A 19,237-nucleotide genomic window follows, 5' to 3' on the forward strand; every position below is an offset into this window, starting at 1 on the left:
GCCATATGGCCAGACATCAGGACAAGTTACTCTTGTCCCATGGTCCTACCTGCAAGCATCCTGCTGAAGTCAGCCTGGGGCTTTTGTGCCTGTTGACATGGGTTCTTACACGCCTGTGTGCCTCCCCAAATGTTTTCATGGGTCAGGAAAAGTAGCCAGGAGCTAACTGGGCTCTCAGGTGCTCACCACTCTGTCTCTTGTCCCTTTTTCCCCTGGAAAGGTGGACCTCCACTTCCTGACTGTGCTCACAGCCATCGCCACACAGGGTGCCATCTCCAGGGAAACCCAGAACGGGTACTATGTCCGTACCTACAAGCTGGAGGTCAGCACCAACGGGGAGGACTGGATGATGTATCGCCACGGCAAAAACCACAAGGTAAAGGCCTTTTTGTCTCTTTTGTATGTGCCTTGGTGGGTCTTGCAGTCGATGGGAGGGAAGAGAACAATGATTTTACAGGACTGCGGGATTTAATCTGTGAGGGACCCTTTTACTGATGAGGGCTAAAAGACTGATGATGCTTTGAGCAGAAATAGTCCTTTCTCCTCTGCACAGCAATGAGGAAACACGATTCCTTGGAAAACCTGGCTGCTGTTGCATCTTTCGTGGTGGCGAGAGTATGTTCTTTGACTGCAAATGAAGGAGAAAATGCTTTCACAGCCTGTGTTTTGCCATACAAGATTCATTGAGCTTTTATGGCCGTAGCCCCGTCTGCATGCTGGGTTAACAATCACAAAACCACATGAAACTGTAGTTCAGGAGTTATTGAGGCCTGGAAATGAAAGGGCACAAATCCTAAGAGGGGATCGCACCATCCCAGAGAACAAAATGAACAATAAATAACGAGGAGCAATTCAGGCTGCCAGAGCTCTGGGATCTGCACTAGCAGGCGTGCTCGGCAGTGGTGCATCGAGCCCTGGGAGCTGCTGCGTGCTCTCACCATGCTCCTGGGAGGCTCAGAGGGATGGGAGCGAGGGGGGAGAGGGTGTCTGGCCCTTCCAAGCCCTGTGTGGCCAGGCGAGCCTGGGGCAGTCTGTGCAGGAGCTTTGGTGTGTGGGGAGAGCCAGCCTTGGAGTTAGGGCAGCTGTGGTGCTGGGCTGCTCCTGCTCTGTCACTCACCTTAGTTGTGTGGTTGTCCTCTGGTTAAGGGCACCTTGGAAAAGCCTTTCCCTGCTCTGCTGTGGAGCCACCAGTGCTGCTGCTGCAGCTCAGGTCCTCCCCGCTGCCATGCCCTGATCTCTGTATGAAACGGGTGGCCGGGGGCCCGCCTGCCTCCCCCCGCATGCATGTCCCAGCAGTTTCTGCTTCCTCAGCACTTCTGTTAAATTAACTGTCCCCTCCCTTTGCTGGCACAGGCGCTGCTGGCATGAACTGCAGTAGCCTGCCTAGTCCAGGATTCATCCAGACATTTCCTTCCCTTCCGGGCCATGCGATTTCCCCTTCCCCACAAGCGATTCAAATTCACTCTGCATCCCAGAACGAGCCCCTGCCATGCTGAGGCCCCTAGCAAGGCTTCATACCTGCAATATTTGGAGCATTTCAGCTCTTTGCGTGCCAGGGAGGTGGTGTTAGTGCTATTTTAGAGGTAAGGAAATGGGGACATAGGACAGCAGAGCATCCCCTAGGAGAGTCCTCCCCTGGCTCAGGCTGGCTGTGTTGGCGCTTGCAGCTGGATAAATTGCATCCATGGGGTCGTGACACACCAGCTCCCCCAGGACAAGCCCCAGGGCTGTGGCTCGTGGCAGAGCTCCTGCCACGCTGTACGGCGGGGCTGTGCTCTCGTGCGGAGGCTCCATGGTCTCCCCGAGGCCGCTGGCTGCAGCAGGCCCTCCTGTGAGCCAGGGCCGCTCTCCTCACCCCGGGCAGACCACAGACACCAGTGAGTGTGAGGTCTCACTGGGGCCGTTGCTGCCAGCCGAGGCAGACAGAGACTGGCAGTGCTCCAGCTAGCAAGATGAGCTAAACAGTTCAGCCAGGCTGGCGTTCCCAATAGCCACGTGCAAGAAATTCGCCTTTTGGAGTCTAACCGAGGTGGGAATCTGTCCCACAGGGTGATTCTGGTCACTTGAGCCTGGAGACTGCCCATCCTCACGATCCCAGGCCCTTGGTCCTCAGCTGGGGTGGAGCAGGATTGCACACGGCTGCTTTCAGCACCGCCAGAGCAGCGTGCATCAGTCTGCAGAGAGCAGGGACCCACAGCCTGGCTGGTGCCGACCCAGAGCAGTCCCACAGCCACCATGCCTGGGTTTGGCCCTTCAGCCCTATCAGCTCTTTCCTGCCCTGGTTTCTCTCTTCACAGAAAAAAAAAAAAAAAAAGAAAAGAAAAAAAGAAAAAAGGGGGGGAGGAAAAATCAAACCTCTCTTTTTTTGCTCCTTTATTCCAGTCTCGCCTCTTTCCCACATTCTGGCCTCAATTTAGCAGGCACCTCCCCAGGCTGGAACACAAATAATTGCTTTTTGGTGCTGTGCCTACCCCTCTAGTCAGGGACTGCTCTCCCTCCCCGCTGAACGACCAGCCTCAGGCAGCCCAGGCACTGCTCCTGGGGCCATGGGAAAGCCCCTCATTCAGGGGCCTGGCTGGGGGGGGCTCCAGCCCCATTAATCTCAGCCCTCCTTGTGCGAGGGAAGCTCCCGGCGCCTGCATTGAGCTCGCAGGTACCGCCCTGCGTCAGTGCAGTGCTCTGCACACTGCGGGCTGCAATGGTGGAGTGAGCCATGCCAAGGAGATTTGTCAAGTCTGCCGCAGCTTGATTTGGTGCCACAAGGAGCGGGGAGGGGAGAGGAGGGATGGGGTAGGCAGACAGGGACTCCAGTCCTCTCTACATGGATACACACAAACACATATAGATAAGTGTGTGTGTATATATATATATATGTGCAGATGCACACACACATGCGGGGTGTATCAAACACTGCTCTCAATTCCTGCTGCCTGTGTGGGCCAAAAGCAAAGCTTTGCTGTGCTGCGGGCAGGTCAGCTCACATTTACATCTTCATCAAAGCAAGAGAAAAGCGGTGAGTGCAGGAGGGGTGGGCAGAGGACAACACGGAGGATGGGGAGCTCTGAGCTCCCCTCCTCCTTCCCCCGCTTCCCCTCCCGGCGGTGTCTGGGAGGAGTGGGGCCAGGCTGTTTCCCTGCGAAACATGAGGGCTCACCTTTGGATCCGCAGCTGCTGGCACTCCGGGCGAGGGAAACGGGAAAGGCAGGATGGAGCGGCGGAAAACAAGATTAATATGCACTCACGGCAGACGGGGCTGGCGGGGCTGTTTCCTTGCCGAGCGCTGCCACGCTCTGGGCTGGGGAGGCAGCGGAGCTGCAGCCGGCAGGAGAGGCACGCTGAGCTCACAGCGAGCTCACGCCGAGCTCACACCTTCCCCGGCCCCCCGCACCCCTGTTGGGCTTCTCCACTACCCCAGCAGCTCACTCCCTGCAGAGTCCAGGCAGCGCTGCTGTCCCTGTCTGGGGGTGGTGCCCAGTCCTTGCTGGCATGTGGGACCAAAGGTGCGGGGCTGTCCTCCCCTGTGTCTCCCCGGAACCAGGCTCCATGCAAATGTTCCCAAGCTTGCAGGGCCCAGGGCCATTGTCCCTGTGTGCTGGCAGCAGTGTCAGCTTGGGTCCCGCTGTGTCACCTGGGGCTTGATGGCCCCCAGAGGTTATCTTCCAGGCACTGACCCTGCAGCTTGTGCTGAGATCTTATCTGGCTCTTGAACCCTAGGAAGGAAAAGAGCACCTGGCAGGATTTGGCCTTTTGTTTCTGGCCATTTTCTTCGGGCAGATTCTGCAGTGAGGACTTTATTGGAAAACAAAGTGCTCATCCGTTCTGATCCACTTCCTTCTTTGCAGGGTCTCGGGTTCCTGCTCCCGTGTGGTCTGAGCTGCTCCACGTTTGTAATTGCAGAGTTCATATTGCAGGGATCGTGCAGTGGGAGGGTTGGGAGGAGCGCTCTCCCTGCCTCTGTTTCTGGTGTGAAATGGGAAGAATGCACCTGAAACATTTGCCTTGAGAATCTGAGTGAATGGAGGAGAAGTGGCAGAAAGATCCAGCTGATGCACATTTTCGATTTCTGATTCATTTCAGTACCTTTGTGCTTTTTATCAGCTAACCTTTGTGGGCAGTATTTCGGGTGGATGCAAGGAGGCAGGTTGAGTTGCTGCTAAGAGCTGCAGCAGTATCTCAGCTGTGCATGGAGCTGGGGACATCAAACGTGTTCAGTGCTGGCAGAGGATGTTGGGGATGACTCTTTGGAGACCTTCATGCCTTCCCTTAGGAGCAGTCCTCTGTCTTTTTAGTTCTTAATGAGGTCTCCTGTGTTTATTCACATGGGGAGAGTGAGAAAAGCTTTCACTCCTGTGGCTTGTTTATCTGGAAAACTCAGGAAAAGCTCCCGTGATCAGCCAGAAGGCCACAAGTGCTTCTGCACAGAGACATCACGGTGCAGTTTGCCCAGAAGCATCCCCTGGTCCCAGCCTGCTTCTGTTGCTTTCGCGGGCAGGACAAAGACATCAGGCTTTGGGAAAGGCAGCCCTGTGCGTTCACCCTTGGTGCAGTACCAGGGGAGAATTACAGCCTTGGCTTTTCCAGCACGGCTGCAGCTTTGTATTTCTGAGCCTGATATCTCCTCTGCAGGCTAGTAGAGCGCTGCTCATCATGGCCCTGGTGGCTCCCAGATCTGAGTGGAGTCTCTCAGAGGCACCGTGCTGGCAAGCCCACCCCCGCACGCTGTGCCTTGCCCTGGCCGCTGTGCTTCACTGCCTATTGCCAAGTATCATTTTTCTTTTACCTCCTTGTTCCTGGATTTAATAAATCCCGGACTATCCACCCTCCACTTGAGCCAGAATCCTCCCACCATCAAACATGCCCCATTTTGTGCCTTCCCTATCTGAAGAAAAATAATCTTCCCTACTTTTCTCCTTCATGCTTCTCTGTCTAAATCCTGAAGCCCTAATCCTGTTAGCATGCTCTGTTCCAGGGCTCTGTCTCCACGGGAGTAACATAATCCTGCCATAAATCTAGTGGGTCCAGAGAGACACATACATACGGATGAAGGCAGAGCTGCTGCCATCCTTGGCCTTCTCCTCTGCCTCCCCAAGCCGCTTTCTTTAGCTCCACAAGAAATTGTGCAGTGGCCAAGCAGTCCTACAAATGCGGCAGGAGAGAGGCTGCCTGCTGTCCCCTCCCCGATGCACTGCCTCTTCGACTTCATGGCCCTTTTTTTCTCCTGCCCTGCTCCACAGCTGGCACAGCTCCGTGCCCACCGGCACTGACGCAGCTTCAGCAGTGCCCCCGTCACCTCGGGGCAGTTGCAAAGTATCCAAAACACGACTTGGGGGTGCTGGTGGAGAACGTGCGTGCATGCAGGGATAACCTGCCCAACCCTCCCCTTGCCTGGGCGTCTTCTCCTGCCACTCGCTTTCTGCAGCAAATTAATTAAGCTGCATTGATTATCAATTTAATTGTACATGTCGACCTGCCGACTGGACGAGAAGGGAAGTAACCGTAAAATATGTGGGGACGGGACTGGCGGCTTTTTGATGCGGCGGTGAAAATGAGTTCCCTTGGCTGCTTCTTGGAAGGTGCTTTTAATTTGTTAATGGTTCTCCCATCCGTCTTCTGGCTCCGTCACCCGTCAGCGAGTGTGTGTGCACGCGCGTGCGCGCTCTCTGTTGAGTGTGTGTGTACATATATCCCTAGATTGCAGCCAGGTTTTTTTCTGCTGGTGTAAATTAGTGTGACTTCTTCAACTCCGACGGTGGTATGTTGATTTACACCACCCGAAGACTTGGCTCAAAATATGTGCTGAGTGGGAAGGAAAGCAGATAGGATGGGAAGAATAGCAATGTTCTATTTTGGTAAGGGGGAAGAAATCTTTGCTTTCTTGGCGCTCCCGATTTCACACATTTTCCTGCTAGTTCTTCCCATGCCGTGAGTGCTAATTTGAGGCAGGATGAAGAGCCTGTTCGAGTCAACGGGGCTCTCCGCAGTGCTCTTGGGCTCTGGGAGCAGTGTTTGCGATGTGGTCAAGCCACGGGCTGAGGACCAGGCTCTGGGCAGCAGCGTGCGGAGCTCATGGTGCCTTCTGCCTGGGGAAAGAGGTTTAAAGGCCAGGTGTGCAGGAGGCCCTGCTTTTCTAATAGCGCTGAGCACCTGCCCTCTGGAAAGTGGGCTCCTTTCTGTTGTGCTGAACTGGTTGGAAGCAGTGCCTTGCTGTGACCAGCTGGGGCTTTCCAGAAACAAGGTATGGCGGGGCAGATGCTGCCAAGGCAGCTGATACCGGAGCTGGGAGTCAGGTGGCACTTCTGCCCTCGGAAATTGGGAGTCTGCGGCCGTAAGACCCCGGCTGGGATTTGTGTCGCTTGTGGGACGCAAGCCAGTCAGAGGAAATTACTGGGCCCCAAATCCAAAGCAGAACTGAGGTTGCTCTTCTTGGAAGCAGGTGGTTGGGACTGAGGTCACACAAGAGATGCTTTCAGCAACGCATGTGGTAGTGATAAAATTTTTGGGCTCAGTCCTGCTTCTGCTTTCTGTCAAGCTTGACATTGCAGAAGTCAGCAACAAATTACATTGGTGTAAATTTGGATTCTGGCCCCTGATGCTCATATGTGCGAATTGAGCTAAAAAAGAACAAAGCTGCAAATATGCGAAACCAAAAAGAGCAGCAAACCTCATCAGTGACTGTTAAACATGCTGGTCCATATGCAACCTTTGGCTCGTGGAGCCTTCAGACTGCTGCCTGCGGGAAGCAGGGGGAGGTTGCCAGGAGCAGGCTCCCTCCAGGCTGCGGCACCCGGGGGTCTGCCGGGGCCACCGCCAGGAGCTGCTCCGGGGACAGGGGCACCTTTGGGCTGACCCGAGGTGCCCCTCTCCGTGCTAAAATTGCGACACAGGCTCAGACAAACATTTCCCATCCTCCGGTGTTAGGTTCAGAGGTAAGGTGTTGTGTGTCAGCTTGTGTGTCGACGCAGAGCCGGAGGCTGTGCTGCGGTGTGGAAATGTGTCCTTTCAGCCTGGGCGTGTGTGTGTGTGTGTGTGTGTGTGTGTGTGTGTGTGTGTGTTCCCACACGTGTACGAGGCGCACACACACACCTAGGGAGCATTTCACAGTAACCACTTCTCTTCCAGCCCTCCTGCTGGAAGAACGGGTATTTGGTGTCTACTGAGCAAGGCAAGGGATGGGAAGTGGGGTCAAACAGGATAAAATAGGATATTAAAAACACATAAACCATGCTGTGTTGCTAAACAGTAGCAGCATGATGCATATTCTCCAGATTAGCATTTCTGCTCAAGTTCACATCGGCTCCAAATCCTAATTACCGGCCAGATTTGCAAGCGAAGCCCTCTGCGGGCGGCTCCCCGGCCCTGACAGGAGCGCGGCCGTCCCGGGGCAGGACTGTGCTGTGCAGGGGCAGCCCCGTGAGGCCTGTGGGGCTGCGAGCACCACGTCCTGCTCTGCAGGCACCCCAGTGTGCTGCATCCTCGCAGGAGGGCAGCAACACATGCTGCCTGCAGACCTGGACCAGTGGGAGACCTATAAAATGCTTCTTAACTCCTCCTCGAGGCGAGAGGCCCACGTGCGGCCTCACCCCTTGTTCCGTCCCGACTCACAGGGATCTGCGGCTGGATTGTTTGACTCCTGCCTCTGACAGGAGCTCCGTGCCAGAGACTGCACTCCCTTGCTTCGCTCTGTGATAAACTTAGCGGAAGCTCCTGTGCTTAGCACGGCATCTGCAGGGTAGGAGACTGCAGAAGAGCCCAGCCAACATCTCCACGCGTCTGGTGCTCCTGGCTGAGATCAGAGGATGCTCCAGCCCTGTCCTGAAAGCCTGAGTGCTTTGAGGGAAAGAGAGGAAGGCGTGCAGCTTCAGTCTGGGAGCGTTAGTGCTCTATGCTGCGGGCAGAAAAAGGGTTGGAAATTGCCCTCAGATTGGGTGTCGCCTCTTCTCCCCTTTTTGTTCCCCCTCGTGGCACCACAGCCTGAAACAGAAGCGCAGCTACCCAGTTCTTGTCCAGCCTATTAGAATAATGGGAGGGAGGGGTGGATCTAACATCCATCTGGTGGTTATTGATTATGGCCATCTGGTAAGACAGCAGCCTTTTCATATCATGTCAGATCATAAACTCTCCCGAAAAGCTGTCTCTGTGTGACGGGCTGCTTGTGCACTGGCGAGCAGGAGAGGGGCTGGGATGTAGCTCAGCGCCTGGGGCAGAGGCAGCACCCTGCCTGCTCCTGCACCGCTCGCACACAGTGCTCTCCGTGGAGCTCGGTGCAATATGTTGGTATGGGCGAGCCCCTCAGCCCATGTGCAGACCTGCCAGCAGCTCAGCTCCTGCTGCCTGCCCTGGGGCTTGCCCTGGCCAGGGGCTGGCCCTGCCCAGAAAGCCTCTCCCCATTTTTCCCTGCTGAGGTTGTTTCAGCTGCTGAGCTGGTTATCTGCTTTGACTGCTGAACTGGTTATACCTTTCCTCCAGGACATAATTGTATTCCTGTCCCCTCTCCCTTGCAGACATTTCAGGCCAACGAGGATGCCACGGAGGTGGTTCTCAACAAGATCCACAGCCCAGTGCTCACACGTTTTGTGCGCATCCGTCCCCAGACCTGGCACAACGGCATTGCCCTGAGGCTGGAGCTGTATGGCTGCCGCATCACCGGTGAGGATCCCCCTTTTCCCCTCAGCCATCCCCTCCATCCTTCCAGCAGCCTGTCCCGGGGTGCTCCCAACCCTCAGAGAGGCTGTCACGGCTGCTTGGGGCAGCAGCAGTGTCACTGCAAGTAGCACGGAGGCACCCATCCCTCTGGTTGTGCTCTGGGGAACCAGGACCCAACCCCTGGAGGCAAGGGTAAAGTGCCTGGTGCTGGTTTAGCACCCTGAGTTTAAACTTGCAGGGAAAACCACAAGTATTCCCCTCCTCTGCCCCAGCTGCTCACGCCCTCTCCTTCCTTGCAGATTCGCCCTGCTCCAACCTGCTGGGGATGCTCTCTGGCCTCATCCCTGACTCGCAGATCTCGGCCTCCTCTATCAGAGGCTACGACTGGTCCCCCAGCATGGCCCGCCTGGTGAGCAGCCGCTCGGGCTGGTTTCCACGTGTCCCCCAAGCCCAGCCAGGGGAGGAGTGGCTGCAGGTGGACCTGGGTGTCCCAAAGAACGTCAAGGGAGTCATTATCCAGGGGGCTCGCGGCGGGGACAGCGTGACCACCACCGAGTCCCGCTCCTTCGTGAAGAAGTTTAAGGTAGCCTACAGCATGAACGGAAAGGACTGGGACTTCATCCAGGACCCCAAAACAATGCAAGCCAAGGTAGGCACTGCTTGGAGCAGCTGAAAAATGAGATGTGTTTTTGACTATCTTCAGCCTGATGGTGACTTGAGAAATCAGCTTCTGCTCCCTGCACAGTGATCGAGTGACCAAGTTGCATCCCCTGGTCCTGCTCCTAAGCTGCACTAGAGCGTGTAGGTTCCACCTTGCCCCAGGGTTGGCAATTCTCTCACTTTTTGCTGCAGACCAGGCATGGGGTGTGGACATTACCTTCTGCTCTTGCCAGCCCCTGCAGGTCAGAGCCCACAAGATGGTGTGTCAAATTTTGTTTGCCACAAACTAACAGCATATTTTAAGGGGAAAGGTGTTACTGTCTTTTCTTGTATCTCTGGAACGGGAGGATGAATCACAATTTCTCTTTGGGAAATTTGCTATATATGAAGTCCCTTTTACCACACCAAAGTGACCCTGAAATTTCCTATATTTCTCCCAGATTATGGGCAACTCCAACAATATGTCTGCTTAGTACTGTGGGGGTGGCAGAGGGCTTGAGGAATAAATGATTTCTCTGCTACTGCCTGCTTTGTTTTTATGCAAACTCATCTGCTTCTGAAAAATTGGGTATGTTTTAATTTTTCCTGATCCTAAAAATGAGTCTTAGAAGGCCTGATGCTATCTATAGCCCTGTGTTTATTCCCCACAGACTTCAGTTCATGCACGCAAGCTGAAAAGTGGCTGTACTTAGACTGCGAGGAAAACTGAGTGTTTGCACTAGCCTAGAACATGCAGTAGCTTCTTTATTTGCCAAAGGACAAATCTGATTTTATTTATACATGAAGTTAGTGGATGTTCCACAAGCTTTCCCAATGTGGCTTGGATCAGAATCTGACCCCTGGATATAAAGCAGAGGCCAAGAGAGATTGTGCAAGTTTCTTAGAAACAGCCTCTCTGGTCCCCTTGAACCAAGGAGGAACAGCCCACTTGCTGCTCAGCTGGACGCAATGGCCTGCAGTCAGACAGCTAAACTATTTCAGACTGCGTCTGCATCCTGCCAGAGCCAGACTATCAAGGCTGGTGGAAAGCAAGTGGGATGTGTGCATCATGTGCTTTTTCTCTCTCTCTCTGCAGCTTTTCGAAGGCAACATCCACTATGATATCCCTGAAGTCCGGAGGTTTGACCCCGTTCCTGCCCAGTATGTCCGAGTGCACCCAGAGAGGTGGTCCCCAGCAGGAATAGGAATGCGCCTGGAGGTGCTGGGATGCGACTGGACAGGTAGGACACCTGCTCCTCTGCCCACCAGCTCCATCGGGGCAGCATCAGGGGCTACAGCAGCAAGGCATGAGAGTAAGGTTATTTCTCTCCCTGCTGTCCCACCTTCAGGCCATGCTGTGGCAAGGTGACTCCAACCATGACCGCAGGACTTGCAGAGTGGCTTGAGCCCATTTTTTTTTCCTCCATCTTAAAAACAACTCAGATCTGGGGCTGGCCTTGACTCCAGACATAGTGCAATGTTTGGATCCAAAGAGCCATGTGTGGGATTTGCCCTCACCTCCCTTCTACCCCTTTCAGGTCTTTTATCTGGATGTTGTATAGACTTTCCCACCCTCAGTGTTAGATAATGTTTGGGCTTTCCAACCCAAATGAATAAGACAAAGAAGTAGGAAGACAAGCAGAGAGACAGAAGGGGTTTGGTGACTACTACAGGTATCTCAAGCTGCCGCAACAAGGCTTTGCCATGAAAACAACTGCCCCTCTAATGGAATCCCATGTGGAAATCCTATTGCAAGACAGGGTGGGGATGTAACTCTACAACATTCCTAAGAAGAAGGATATTTGCTCACTTTTGCCCACCTGTTTTTCACAAGTGAAACGTCTTGCAGATGCCATTATTTTTAAAGCAGAGGTGAAAACTGTCTAACACTCACTGGAATAAATAGATGCTGTGCTTCTGACCCTTCTAAGGCTCAGTGATGATTGATTGCTCCATAGTTTCATCCCCAAAAGCCAAAAATGCACCCAACAGTTCATTGTGTCTGATGCTTTTCAGTGCCAGGGGCTAGTGGTCCTTTCTTTTTCTTTTTTTAAGTGTTTTAATAATCTGCTTAAATCTAAATCTGGTGTCCAGATGTCAGTGATAAAGAGGTATGATTTCCATTTTATAAACACATCTGTAGAAGGCATTTTCTTATAAGAATTCCTGTTCTCAGAAGCTTAAAATATACAGAGCTTTTTTTCCAACCTGTTGTGTAGTCTTTACTACCCTTTCCTCCTGTGAGGTTCTGTGAGATGCATTGCAAACAGTAACAGCAAATCACAGAACACACGTACACACAATTAATAATGATAATTTGTCACCTTTGAAATCAATGGCAAATTTCCCCCTGGACTGGGAAACCATTATAGGCAATCTAAACTTTAAATCAAGATAAAATCTTGTTTTAAACTTTACAGTATCATCTCTGGGAAGGCAAGCACCGTGGTTTCCATGCAAGCAACAGGAGCTGAGCTTCTGCACAGAAGTGCTCACTGCTGCTTCCTGCAGCTCCCAGGCATCTCCAGCTGCCAGATCTCCCTGGCCCATTGCTGACCAGCGCATCAGAGCACTGTAGCTCTGCTGCAAAGGGAGGCAGTTGCACAAGACCTTCGACCATGTCCATCTTAGCCCCTCACGAGCACCCCCCCAGATTTAAAAAAAAAAAAAAAAAAAAAAAACAGGAATTTGGCTTCAATTTTTTGTCTTATTTTTAGTCCAAAGTTTCTTTTATGGCTGTGTCCATGTTCAGTTTCAATATCAGCAGCAACAGACGATGTTTTTTCCAGGCAGGGTGCTTTATGGTCATTTCCCAGTGTGACTCTCTAATCATTTGCACGTTGTAATGCTTAAAACTCAACTGCCAAGCCATAAATATTCTTAGCTTTATTGATCTACAGGCATTCAGCTTTGTAATCAGAGCAGGGCTTGTAATCTTGTGGATTCACCATGTTATAAAGAACATTTAGATCCCTGATGAAACCTGGGGAGCAGAGATAGCCATGGTTTTATCTGCATGCTAAATGCAGGCTGGCTGCATGCAGCAGCTCCTGACACAGCCAAGATATACAGCCTTCCTTCGCTGGGAGGACCCAGGCATGTTGCACAACTGGCTGTGAAGACTCAGGCAATTGTACTTGCTTGGAAACGAGATTAAGAGATGGATTAAAACAAGCCGATTTAAAATATTTTCAAGTGAGGGACAAAGCCGATGTATACCCTGCCCAGCTGTTTTCATTTCCTATCAGCAACAAGCATCTTAATTACTGAGTCAACCAGGTAACTTGGCAGCAACTGGGCTCGCAAACTAGTTGGCTAGTAGCTCAAACATTGTGAAGCAATTGGCTTCTTTCAAAGACCTGCCAAATTTTTTCCTCTGAAGAGTGGAGATTGATGAATGTTCACTTGCAGCTGGCTTTCTCTCCTTTGAAGTTCCAAACATCTGGTTTCAATTGTTCAGTGACTTTGCATTTTGATCATCCATTACCACCAGTTGCATAGACGCTTGCTGGGCCAGGGAGAGAGAAAGCAAGCAAGAGAGACCTCTGTTTTTCACTTTCCATTTCACACATCACGTTGTCCTCCCTGCTATTTTCATTATCTCGTGTAACCATCTTGTTGCAGCTCTGCCATGGTAACTGATTTTTCAAGATATATTTCTGCTGCTTGTCCAGGGCAATACAACACTGCTGATTTACATCCTCTCAGCATCTGTGTCCCGTATGGGACTTGGCTTTCAAGGTCCTTCCACATTGTCACATTTCAGCTATAAATCTCAATATACAAGAGCAACAACCTAAAAAATGTACCGGCTTTAAATAACATGCAGCTTTTGATATGTTGCCTTCACCTGCTTCTTCCCTACCCCCTTCTTTTTTATGACATTTTTCTGTGCCTGGCTGCTTGCAATTTGCTTCTTGGTTGTGTTTGGAGTTTTATGGGGCTGTAACAAATTTGAACTTACAAATTAAAAGACTTTGAGGTTGTTTGGCATTTTACTCTGAACAAAAGACAGCCATTGGAGAAAAAAAAAAAAGTGGAAAAAAAATGAGTTTATGTGCAACATGTTTAATAACAGGAAAATAAAAGGGGAGAAAGGAGCCTATGGAAAATATTCAGCGTATTTAGCCATTTCCTCCTGCTTCTGGCTTTATTAAATGATATCCTGAAGGGTGCCGACAAAGAAACACAATCACACATAACTGAGCAAAGCCGACTCTTTTTCAAAGTGGAAAGAATAAAGCCTGCTGTACTCCAGTTAACGCACCCGTAAAAGGAAAGACTGCTGGAACCTAATGTCGTTTACTGTTGATCTTAATATCCTTCTCTTTCTTGCTTAAATTTCCCCTGACACCTACTTTGAGGTTGTTTCACACGGGCCATGTTGGAGAGAGGGAAATTGGACAGAGATGCTTTAAAAGCGTAGTCAGAAGCCCGGAGTGTGAAACCAGATGCTTTCTGCAGTGAGCCAGAGCGCGCTAGGGGATTCTCTGGGTCCATTTGTGGTTACGTCATTTGTGGGTTTGAGTGACTTGTTTTATAAATTGGCACAATTGGTGGGAATGTTGTGTGTGTTTTTTTCATGTGTCATATGCCTTTATGAAAGGAAAAGATGTTCCGCCTGTGATCTCTGTTATCCAATAATGACAGCCAAAAGGATTGCCAACACCCATGTAGATTAAAAAATGTAGAAAAAAAAGTAACATGTATGTCTAGAGGAGAGCCTTGTCCAATGGGGACTCTAAATCAAAGGAACTGCCATATGGAAACAGCCAGTTCACACCAAGTTCAAACCATGCTAGAAATTGTAGCATGTGGAAATTTCATGGTACTCTTGTCCTATCTCTTCCTGACGTTATAAGAACATGAGAAAAAAAATATATTTATTTCCTCCTATTTGTTTTTGTTTGTTTGTTTTGTTTGTTTTGTTTAGGGTCTATTCTAAACAGCATCTCTGCTCCATTTTTTGCAGACGTGAAGCCCACTGCAGAGACACTCGTGCCCACTTTGAAGAGTGAAGAGACCACCACCCCATACCCAACTGATGAGGAGGCAACTGAGTGTGGTGATAGCTGTGGAGAAGAGGAGGGTATGTATCAGAGCAGCACATCTTTATATCAATAAATGATGGGTTAAGAGCTAAGCAAACACTGTTATCTTCCCATTTGCTCCTATACATGGGGCCAATTCCTGGAAAGCTTTGAGTAATGTTATTAGCAATAGGTTGAGATCAAAAAAAAAAAAAAAAAAAAAACAGCCAAAATCTGATAAGTTATATCAAGGAAGGATGCAAGAGCAAGAGAGATAGCAGCTAATTCAGTCCCTAGGGTATGAGATTTGAAGAGCTGCTCTCCCAGCTTCCTTACGTGACCCGAAGCAGCTCACTTAGGGCCCTGTTTAGAGCCACGTCTATACTAGATCCCTTTGGTTGCAAGTCATAAATTCAGAAAGTGATTCAGGGCAGAGGTTCAGACTGCCTATTATGCAGAGTTCCTTTTACAGAGGTCACAACTGTGGGAGTAAATCACACCACACAGAGAAGGCAGGTGTCCTGAAGACAACCTGTCCTACGAGGATCACCTTGCCTAATGCCAGCTGCTTAAAAATTAGGAGGACAGCCTGAGCTCCTTGTGCAGGCAGCAGAGAGAGAGAAGTACAAACTGCGAGCAGGAGTTTGCCCCTCCCAGTCTTAGATGGCTGTCAGATAGTTCGGTATCTGTGGCACTTGCCTGCCTCTTCTGACTGTAGAAGAGGCTGAGTGTTAGTTTAGACCACACGCTATGCTTCTAAAGAGCTGATGCAGCAGGGACACTAATCCTCTGTGCCTCGGATACCTTCCTGTAAAAACAGACATCATATTCTTCTGCTCCTTGCAAGGGTAGTGTGACCATCTAAGCTGGGAAATGTCCAGATTAAGAGGAGAGGGCATGGGAGAGCTGTGCAGGGTTAGATGTAGGGTGCCGTGCATAGGAGATGCACACCCCTGGACACAACAGCGGCATGTACCCCAGCAGTGGGGCTTGGACAGTTACACAAGGACTCCAAGGAAAAATCTCATGCGGAAATGTCCTTTGAGATAGCTTCTAGGACATCTGTCACTGCAGCTTCCAGTCCCAGAGAAAAAAAAAATAATAATGGGTTTTAAAATGTATAGATGAAAAAAGAAGATTAATTAATTGGCCTTTTCATACCTCCTAGCGGGATTCTGCTGTAGTTCAGTTCTGGAAATGCATGTTGCAGAAGTAGCTCAGAGGGCCTGCTTCTCATTTCTTTGCCTCAATGATGAGCCTGTGCAACCCTGCTACCAGTGAGGCACTTGGGAAGCTGCCGAGAGGAAATTTAGGCCAGTAATAGTCTATGCAGCAACACAGTTCCTGAACGCAATCCAGTGCAAGAGTGAGCAGAGTATGCTGTGGAGCATGGAACCAGCCTCCATGTCAGCTTCCCTCAGATTTAGCAACAATTTTCTTTCTCATACTCCATAAACAATGAGCGTGTTTCTCTGGACAATCAGATTTATGACAGCCAAACAGAAACAATGCTGCTCTCCAGGGCATGAGATTACATTGAAATAAAAGGATCCATGATCTGCATTGCTTTATTTCAAACTGGGAGCATGTCAAGAAAGCCCTGTGCCCCGCACAGCAAAGTTCCCTAATGCCTATTGCTTGAGTCACTCACCTCCTTCTGGCTATCATTCTCTTTGCGAGCACTGTGATTTAAAACTTCCTCTTTACCCAGGAAAAACCCCGTCTATAATTGGTCTCTGACGTGCATGTCCGCTGAGTGCTTGGGATGATCTCAGACCATCTCTCCAGCCTCCGTGCCTTATGGCTGCTTCCCCTGCTGAAGGAGCCAGCAGCTGCCTCGCTGCTACATGCAGCCCCTGGCATGTGCCCTCCTGCCCACAGACTTGTCTCTGCAGGAAGGCTCTCCAGAGCTTTTAAAGCTCTTGACACAGAGGGATTAGCTCTGCTCCTGTTTCACAGATAAAAAGTTAAATGACGCGCCCAAAGACCATGTGGTGAGTCCATAGCAGAGCTAGAAATAGAGGCTGTCTCCTTTCACTCAGAATCCAAAAGCCTGAGCTCATAGTGGCCCCACATTTCCCCTGGTAGCATTTCCACGACAAGGTAGGAAGCAGTGAGTGACAGCTCACCACGTTGACAGACAGCTCCCGTCTGGTGCAAGTGGCTAGATCTGTCACTCAGGAGCTGGGTTTTTGGAGCACTTGAGATTCTCCTTTTGGAGCCAGAGCAGGAACTGATGAGTACAGGGGCACTCAGGAAGTACTCTTCCCTGACATTTAAGAAGGCATTTAATATTTGACCACTCTAGGGGATGAAGAGAAGGTGCTGATTAGAGTCTGGAAGCATTTGGTACTTGCTGTTATATTTGCTTAGTTTGGTGGATTAGCCGCGGGATGTGGTGTGAGCATTTTGATGATGCAGACCTTAAGGCTGATCCCTGGAGCTGACGAAATGTGAGATAGGTTAAAAGCATCAGTGTGAGTGAGATTTCATGCTTTCTTCAGTATTTATGGCTTGCTAGCTATTTTAGTTTGGGGCTGTTTTTTAAATAGCAACCCTTTGTGGGTAGGTCATTTTTTTAATTCAAGTTTATTTCGCTTCTGTTTCTCTTTGTAAGATTTCCATCTCCCTGCAAACTTCAATTGCAACTTTGATCTCCCTGAAGACCTATGTGGTTGGTCACACGACTTGGCAACGGGGTACACGTGGTCTTTTCAGCCTACGAGCACCTGGATTGGCAACTCTGAAGCAAGTCCCGAGACCGTGCCTGGTAAGATGATTAATACCATACCAACGTAGGGAAGAGGGAGCTGATGGGCCTTTCTCCATGTGAACAGCATGGCTGATTATTGCACAGCTATTAAGAGTTGTGAAGGCTGTGCAGAGCTGAATGTTTTCTTTTGTGGAAGCTTTCAGATGCTTTGTTTTATGGGTTCATGACTTATTTATAGGACTGTGACTGCTGGCACTGCGCTGTACTAACTATCCTCTTGAGATAGTCTTGAAGCAGACACTGGGCTTTGAATCCCCTGTGACTGTGTAGGCTAGTCCATGCTTTGTTCCATGTCCTGATCCAAATGTTCTCCATAGGACCCAAAGTTATTTTTCCCCAGAATGCATTTCTTCTTTTGTTAGAGGTGCATTTCTTCCTCCCATATGTTGCTCAGATTGCATATAGACTTCAGCTATTCTGCTCTCGGGGCTTGCATAGGCTCCCCTAAGTGAAGGATGATGTAAGCCCTAAGAATGCAGAAATATGCCAGCTTCTTGCTGTTTGACTTTTGCTCTTTTTCTCTTCTGTGCTTTGAAAGCAGAAGATTTGCATGTGTGTGGCAGAACCTAATTTATGGAGGACCTCACTGAGATGTGCTGGCATGGAAAGGGGCCTGCCTCTGGCGGTGTGGTTGATAGATCAAGCTCTTCAGCTTCTCATCTCGGAGCTCGCTCTGGGACTAGTGCTCTTTCCTTACCCTCCTTGACTTGGTGGCATGGGTGGCATGAAGGACAGTTGCTGATTTCCGTATGGCAGTACCCTGTGTCACTGTACCATCTCTTCTCTGCACTTGTGTTCAGTGCCTTGGCAGCCCGAGGCTCTCCCAGGGAGAGCTGGCTGATCCTACCTGCCTCGGCTCAGCCCTGTGCCCGGTGACTCCGGCGTCAGCCCTCCGCGTGCCCAGGGAGCGGTGTGTGCCACGGGCTCCCCCCTGCTCTCCCCGCCCACCCCAGGAAGGTTGAGTCTCGAGATGCAAACATTCAGGAGAACCTGTTAGCCACCTGGCAGAGGCACTGGCCAGATTGGCAGTGCCGCCAGCCAGTTGGAAAGCCGTGCAGCCAACACCTGGTAGGCAGTGCTAAAGAGGAAAATATGTATTCCAGAAACATATGGGAAGAGGAGAATCTGCTACATCTCCACACACAAATCACCCCCACACAAATGCACACATCATTTTTCTCTTCGGCTCCTGAGGTGCCCAGCATTTTTCTAAGAGACACAGTCATGCCCTAAGTGCAGCCTATACGGACATCTGACAAATTCTTTGGCGTGACATAGGGTCACAGTGTCTGCTGTGGAGAAAAACATTTTCATATTTCAAGTGTTTATCTCTTCAGCATTTGAGTGCTTTAGAAGATTAATATCTGGAGATCAGTGGAGCCTCAGGCAACAGGAGAGAACACTTACAGCCAGCCCCAGACTTAATAACCCTCCCCATCTCATTCACTGTAATAATGTTTAATTAATATAAGCCTCCTGCAAGTAGGATAAAAATTACTTATTTTTATAACTCAGACTCAATTTTTCATTTCATTTCCTCTCCCCCGAGTCTCCCTACAATTAGTTGGCCATAGTTTCTTAGAAGACTGTGTGTGTATGTGCATGCACAGCCCGGGAGAGCCTGATGCTTCCTCAGACATCTCAGCACGCGGTTCTGTTTTTCACCCTTCGTCTACCCTTTCTTCTCTTTCTTAGTTAGGAATCGCCAGGCCTCATTGCTGCAGCCAGGAGGACTTTGTCCTGCTGAGTTCAGTGATCCGGCTGGGGGCTGTGTCCTGCAGCAGGAAGCTCCGATGGGCGCGTGCCCGGGAAGTCACGGTCCGTACAGGCAGAGGAAGGGGAGGAGGTGGCAGCTCCAGGGGGCTGAAGTGATTTGTCTGTGGCCACTGAGGAAGACAGCACCAGAGCAGGAACAAAAGAGTTTCCGAGCCCCCAGTGGGTCACCTCAGCTGGTGGGGAGGTATCCAGCTGCTCACGGCAACGCAGAGCCAGGCTCTGAAGCAACAGAGGTGTCCCTCGCTCTGGTCACATCCTGAGCAGCCATGGCTGTGACACTAGCCGCAGGCTGAGGGGTGGGTGTTGGCACTGCCAGAGACATCAGCTAGGTGGGTGAGGGACACAGCCCTGCTTCTGCCCTGCCCACACAACACAG

General features: G+C 50.6%; 1 protein-coding gene across 8 annotated transcripts in view; it reads left to right on the forward strand.

Moving 5' to 3' along the window:
- NRP2 (neuropilin 2) overlaps positions 1-19,237 on the forward strand; it is an 83,858-nt gene that overhangs the window by 34,820 nt on the left and 29,801 nt on the right. For all 8 annotated transcript variants that reach the window (XM_068685933.1, XM_068685936.1, XM_068685934.1 and 5 more), the window contains exons 7-12: positions 221-376; positions 8,502-8,646; positions 8,943-9,292; positions 10,379-10,523; positions 14,255-14,371; positions 16,930-17,082. In XM_068685933.1, the coding sequence (XP_068542034.1) occupies positions 221-376; positions 8,502-8,646; positions 8,943-9,292; positions 10,379-10,523; positions 14,255-14,371; positions 16,930-17,082 (1,066 nt within the window). The remainder of the gene's footprint in view (positions 1-220; positions 377-8,501; positions 8,647-8,942; positions 9,293-10,378; positions 10,524-14,254; positions 14,372-16,929; positions 17,083-19,237) is intronic.

Source organism: Anas acuta, chromosome 6 (genome assembly GCF_963932015.1).
Source record: "Anas acuta chromosome 6, bAnaAcu1.1, whole genome shotgun sequence".
Classification (NCBI taxonomy): Eukaryota; Metazoa; Chordata; class Aves; order Anseriformes; family Anatidae; genus Anas; species Anas acuta.